Source organism: Solanum lycopersicum, chromosome 10 (assembly GCF_036512215.1).
Source record: "Solanum lycopersicum chromosome 10, SLM_r2.1".
Taxonomy (NCBI): domain Eukaryota; kingdom Viridiplantae; phylum Streptophyta; class Magnoliopsida; order Solanales; family Solanaceae; genus Solanum; species Solanum lycopersicum.
This window is the reverse complement of record NC_090809.1, coordinates 19606927-19613990: the sequence shown is the minus strand read 5'-3', so window position 1 is coordinate 19613990 and position 7064 is coordinate 19606927. Positions and strand designations below refer to the sequence as shown.

General features: G+C 33.2%; 1 protein-coding gene across 1 annotated transcript; it reads left to right on the top strand.

Annotated features, from left to right (window-relative positions):
* Positions 1-381: 381 nt before the first annotated feature.
* LOC101256720 (nicotine N-demethylase CYP82E3-like) lies at positions 382-4666 on the top strand. Its single transcript, XM_004248479.5, has 2 exons — positions 382-1429; positions 3940-4666. Exons 1-2 carry the CDS (start codon positions 491-493, stop codon positions 4564-4566), a joined length of 1566 nt encoding a protein of 521 aa, XP_004248527.2. The 5' UTR covers positions 382-490; the 3' UTR covers positions 4567-4666.
* Positions 4667-7064: the final 2398 nt, after the last annotated feature.

Genomic DNA, 7064 nt, shown 5'->3' with positions numbered 1-7064 from the left:
ATAATTGTCAAAATCAGAGGTGGCCTCGGACAAAAACGTCTACAAGGACAATAATATCACATGTCATGAGATTGTTTTATTCGCTTTTATGATAATTATATGTACACCTCATCTTTTTATTTTAAAAAAAATCAAATTTGATTTTATATAAAATTTAAGTAGAATAGCTTTTTAATTTTATGACTTATATTAAAGTTATAATAAATATATTAAGATACTCTTTAATTTTACTATCTTAAATATCCTAAATTAAAGTTCTGCAAAAAAAATTATTTAAACTTAAACAGACTAAAAATAAAAACAGATCATTTGTTTTGAAATGCAAAAATACTATATTTAGTCCCAAAATTATTTTATTCCATTATTTTACTATAAATAATGGAATGTAATATCCCATGATATCATAAAATATTTTCATCTATCCTATTACACCAACCAAACCAACCTTTTAACAATCTCTTGCAATATACCTCCTTCTTTTGAGTTTGTAATGGATTATCATTTAGAAGCTATTTTAGGGATTTTAGCCTTTGTATTCTTCGCCATAATCATATGGAGAAGATCAAACACACTCACTACCGAAAAATTAGCCCCTCAAGTCCCCGGAGCATGGCCTATTATAGGACATCTCCATCAACTAAGTGGTATTGACAAAAATGTCCCATTTGCTCATACGTTGGCCGCATTGGCCGATAAATATGGGCCTATTTTTACATTGAGAATGGGAATGTATCCCTACTTGATAATCAATAATTGGGAAGGCGCTAAGGATTGTCTCACTACTCATGATAAAGATTTCGCGGCTCGACCAACCTCAATGGCTGGCCAAAGCATTGGTTACAAGTATGCAAGGTTCACTTATTCGAACTTTGGTCTTTATTATAATCATGTGCGCAAGCTAGCTCTGACACAAGTACTCTCGAGTACTAAATTGGAGAAGATGAGGCATATACGTGTTGTTGAATTGGAAAATAGCATCAAAGACTTGTATTCATTGACTCAAGTAGCAAATAAGAATAATGAAGTAATCAATATAACTCAATGGTTTCATCAATTGACTTTAAACACAATTGTAAAGACCATATGTGGGAAAAGATACAACAATATAGAAAAGGATGAGGAAGCAAAACGTTTTAGGAAGGCTTTTAAGGGGATCATGTATGTTGTAGGACAAATTGTTTTGTATGATGTAGTGCCATTTCCATTATTCAAATATGTTGATTTTCAAGGGCATATAAAATTGATGAACAATATATATAAGGATTTGGATTCTATTCTTCAAGGTTGGTTGGAGGATCATATGAAGAAAAAGGATTTAAACAATGATGATGATGAAGATGCCATAGATGCTATGCTTAAGGCCACATATGTTGATGAATTCAAAGCCTATGGCTATTCTCAGGCCACTGTCATCAAGTCAACTATCTTGGTAAGTCTCTGTTGCCATATTACCCTTTGCTTTTACTTCTTGTTATATTAAAAATATATTTTTACTTGTTTATTATATTAAAAATATATTTTTATTTGTTATTTTTGCTTATCATGGATACACATAAAAAAAGTTTCATGATCTACTTAAGCACTAATTACTTATTTTTCAATTCTTCAGATTAAATATCAGTTTTAATTTATCTGTTTATTTTACCTTATTATTAAATATTATTCATCTAACACATTTCCTAAGTAATAAATTTAATACATTCAAAGAGTAGTATAGTAATATTACTTCTATTATTTATTGTTTTTTATTGTTTATGTCAAGTTAATACTATAAACAACTTTTATTAGACAAATAGAGTATGAGAATTGTGATATAAAATAAAGTCAATCATTATTATTTTTAGAAATCGTATAAAATTTAAATTGAATAAATAAAAGTGAACAAAGGAAGAAAGTAATTTTGTATTCCAACAATCAATACCTATTTAATGACACATAATTTAAGACAAAAAATTAAGAGTTTTGGTACTTGTGATTTTAAATACTCCTATGAATTCTGAATCTTCGGTCTCAATTTAAGTGACTTGGCTTAATTGGGTATATGTTTGAAAAATAAGAGGAAACATTTTAATCCTTTATCTTAAATTAAGTGTTTTGATCCACGTAGAATATTAACTTAGAAAATTTACTACATACGCATGAGGCACTCTTTTGTGACAAACTACATGAGAAAGTAAGACACTTAAATTGAAAGAAAAAATAATATTGATATTACTTTTGTTGACAATATATAAATAAAAATAAATAACACTCAACTTTAACTTATTAGTTGACTTTGTCCTTGGAGGGTTAAAAGAAAGTTGTTCTTTTCCCTATCATTACTATACTTATGATTTGTGCCTCTATGCGGAAGAAAATATTCAAATCAGTAAAAATTAACCCTATTTTGTACCTGATCTGACCCACCCAATCATAAAACTCATTTTTGTTCATCTTCATCTTTTAACTTTGTGCTCCTTACCAATGGAGATCTCTTGCTCTTCAATGTCAAAAAAGGGTATATTTAGTTCTTTGAGTAAGCTAAACTTGTTAAATATAGCATGATTGCTTCACCCAAAATCTTCCTCCGACCAACGCACCACCGGAACCACCAAACAACTCCCTTTTTACTCTCTTCCTCTTTCAGCAACCCCCCCCCCCTCCCCAACAACTGTTCAGACCTCTAGAGAGCCACCACAACCTCTCTTCTCCTTGTCTATACCTCCAACAAGCAGTATTTTGTTCTTGTGTTCATACTCATTATTACATTATTTTCTATATTTTTGTGTTGTGTCTTATGATTTATTTTATCATTATAATTATTTGTTGTTTTTGTCGATTTGCATCTGTTTTATATGTTGTTGGTTTTATGTTTGCTTTGGAGATTATCTTATTTTATCGAGACTTTATTTTGCCATGATTATGATTGAATTTGGAAAGGAGCACAAGTTTAAAAATATGAAGATGAACAGAAATGGGTCATATGATTAGATTGATTGAATCGGTTTAAAATTGGATAATATAAGTAAAATTAAATTATTTTTATTGTTTGGGTCTTTCGTCCTATCAAAGAGTACAAGTGACAAGTTCATAGAAGATAGGGTATAAATAACGTGATATTAATGTAAAGGCAAAATTAAACAATAAATAAAAACTGAGGGAATATATTTAGCCATTTTTTCTTAAATAAATAAAAGTAAATTACTTTTAATTGCTTAAGTTTTTAAATAAAATAATTAAAGACTTCAACATAATGTCGGAGAACATAGAGACCTTGGATCAAATCTCACCATTATCCATTATAATTGGATTTAAAAACAAAACCATTTCCCATTATAGAAGGCCGAAAGAAATTTCACATAATTGGTCCATAAAAAAGTCAAGATTATATTGCATGTGAAGGGGAGTATCAAAAGTATAATTTAAATAAACAAAAACATACTATCTCTAATAACTTAAATCTTTGGATTAGATGACCACACACTTTAACAATATAAGATATAATATAATCACATGTGGTTTTACTTATTTCATTCTTTCCTCCGTCTTATTTTATATGAGTTAGTTTGACTTGATATAGAATTTAAGAAAAAATAAGACTTTTGAAACTTATTGTCTAAAATAAGTGATAGATGTTTGTGTGACTATACATCATTTCATTAAGGACATAATGGTCTTTTATTATGGCTTGATATATAAATATGTCATTTTTTTAATGAACTAAAAAGGATCGATCTTGTCATCAGCTAGACTAAGAGTTTCGAATCGTGAATAATTATATGAGTACAGAAAATTTTATTTACGGTAAAGTTACGCTAACACTTCTTCTTGGAAAATATTCCCAAAACTGATCCATCTAACATTTTTTCTACAATATTTTTCTCTCCGTCTTTAGGTTTCATGGTAATCATCATTTATTTCCTAATTTTAACAAATTAAAGAATGTATGTATATATGTAGAGTTTGATCTTGGATGGCTCAGACACAACAGCTGTTCATATGATATGGATAATGTCCTTATTACTGAACAATCCACATGCTATGAAACAAGCCCAAGAAGAGATAGATACAAAAGTGGGTAAATCGCGATGGGTTGGAGAAAGTGACGTAAAAAATTTAGTGTACCTTCAAGCTATCGTTAAAGAAACATCACGTTTGTATCCACCTGTTCCTTTATTATTGCCACATGAAGCAGTGCAAGATTGTAAAGTGGCTGGTTACGACATTCCAAAGGGTACTCGTACATATATCAATGCCTGGAAAATACATCGCGATCCTAAAATTTGGTCAGAATCTGAAAAATTCATGCCTGAGAGATTTTTGACAAGCAAATCAAGTGTAGATGCTCGCGGTCAACATTTTGAATTCATTCCATTTGGATCTGGTAGACGATCGTGTCCAGGGATAAATTTTGCAACCTTAGTAACACATTTGACATTTGCTCGCCTGCTACAAGGTTTTGCTTTTAGTACATCATCGAATACGCCAATAGATATGACAGAAGGCGTAGGCATTACTTTGCCTAAGGTAAATCAAGTGGAAATTCTGGTTACGCCTCGTTTATCTTCTAATTTTTATGTATTTTGAAAGTGTAGATTTTCTGGCATGGGATGAATAATTGATGTTTTTTGTTGCTTCAATAAGTGGGTAACTTCATATAAATGCAAGACCGATTATTGACTCCTAATGTTCCCATGTTGTGAATATTTTTATTTTACGTGGACGTCCACTTAATGTTATTTCTTGAACTCTCAATAATTATTCACCATTGTGTTGTATCTTTTGCTTTCTCTATTCTTAGTGTTACATTCTGATGTTATTGATGATTTTACAAACTGTGGGATCTAGTAAGTAGGGACCTGATTCCATGAAAGACTAAGAGTTCCAGATATAACGGAAAGGACAACCTGTTATAAGGCTGCCATAGTGGTTCCTTGGCCAAGGTTGTTTGTCCATTTTATATTAGTCATTTTGACAAAGGACGAAACCTAGTTTTTGCATTCCAGAATTTCACAAGCAAAAACCATTCTCTTAAGAAAAATATTTGTCTACATAGCAAGGGACCTTATATATCGATCAATCTATTGTAATCATTAGTTGATTATATGAGATTATTGTTATTAGGTAGTGGAGCCTGATTAATTTTAGTTTTTCCTATTTATTCTCTATTTTAGGTTTTCCTATTTGTTCTCTGTAACCAAAAATACTCTGATTTATTAATATAAATATACCTCACCGCCGTGGATGTTTACTCACGGGGTGTTACCACGAAATATTGAGTTTTCTCTTTCTCTCTCTAGATCTCTCATCTCTTTCTCTTGAAAGTTCTTGTGTTCTCCATTCATCTAGTGTGTGTGCGCGAATTCGATCCCAACAACTGGTATCAGAGCTAAGGAGATTCAACACGATCATAGAAGATGGATAGTTCAAAGCTTGGAATCGAGAAGTTTGATGGATCCAATTTCAGTTTCTGGAAGATGCAGATCGAAGATTATCTGTAACAGAAAGATCTTCATGAACCATTGACCGGGGTGAAGCCGGAATCCATGACGGAGGAGAAGTGAAAACTCAAGGATCGTCAGGCTCTAGGGTTGATCCGGTTGACTTTGTCAAGAAACGTGGCGTTCAACATCATGAAGGAGAAGACTACGTCCGGTCTGTTGAAGGCACTGTCAAACATGTATGAAAAACTATCGGCTATGAACAAGGTATATTTGATGTGTAGATTGTTCAATTTACAGATGTCTTAAACTGGATCCGTTTCTGATCATATAAATGAGTTCAATATGATTGTGAGTCAACTCAATTTTGTGGATATTAATTTCGGAGATGAAATTAAGGCGTTGATTTTGATGCCATCTCTGCCCGAGTCTTGGGATACTGTTGTTACTGCGATTAGCAGTTCCCGTGGATCTGAGAAACTGATGTTTAATGAAATCTGTGATGTTGTTCTTAGCGAAAGTATCTGCAAACGAGAAGTGGGAGATTCATCGGGCAGTGCTCTCAACGTTGATCGAAGGGGGAGAAGTAAGACGAAAGGCCAAAATCAACATGGTCGATCAAAATTAAAGAATCAAGGAAAATCACTAAACAGTTCAAACGTGACTTGTTGGAAATGTGGAGAAAAAGTGCACTTTCGGACGAACTGTACAAAGCAAAAGAAAAAACAAAATCATAAATTTGGAGATGACAATGATTTTGTAAATTCAGTAGAGGACATTGGGGATGCTCTAATCCTTAGTGTGAACAACCCGGTTGAATCATGGATTTTGGATTCTAGTGCATCTTTCCATTCGTCTCCAAGCAAGGAGTTGTTCCAAAACTTCAAATCTGGAAATTTTGGAAAAGTATATCTTGCTGACAATAAAGCCTTAAAGATTGAAGGAAAGGGGGATGTTTGCATAAAGACCACCTCGGGAAACCAGTGGACATTGGAGGATGTCAGATATATTCCTAGGATCAAGAAAAATCTGATCTCTGTTGGTCAGTTGGATAGCACGGGATATGCAGCAGAGTTTGGGAAAGGTTCGTGGAAGATCGTGAAAGGTGCTATGGTAGTAGCTCGTGGCACCAAATCTGGAACCTTGTACACCACTACAGGGTGTATAAACATGGCTGCTGTTGCTGAAGGTGCTTCCGGTTCATGTAAGTGGCATAACAGACTTGGACACATGAGTATTAAAGGAATGAAGATGCTGGTTGCAAAAGGAGCATTAGAGGGTCTGAAGTCTGTTGATATGGGTCTTTGCGAGAATTGCGTTATGGGCAAACAGAAAAGAGTAAGCTTCACAAAGACTCCTAGAGAGCCAAAGAAAGTGCGGTTGGAAATGGTCCATACAGATGTTTGGGGACCATCTCTTGTATCATCACTTGGAGGATCCAGATTCTATGTTACCTTCATTGATGATTTCAGCAGAAAGGTATGGGTTTACTTCTTGATGCATAAGTCAGATGTGTTTGAAACTTTCAAGAAGTGGAAAGCTGAAGTTGAGAATTAGACCGGTTTGAAAGTCAAATGCCTAAGGTCTTACAATGGAGGAGAGTATGACAAATCAGAGTTCAAGGCATTCTGTGCAGCTGAGGGA

Bases quoted from the DNA above. Each gene is read 5' to 3' on its own strand.
- LOC101256720 (XM_004248479.5), top strand. From the start codon at position 491: ATGGATTATCATTTAGAAGCTATTTTAGGGATTTTAGCCTTTGTATTC. The intron at 1,430-3,939 runs GTAAGTCTCTGT...GTATATATGTAG, and splicing joins TCATCAAGTCAACTATCTTG to AGTTTGATCTTGGATGGCTC.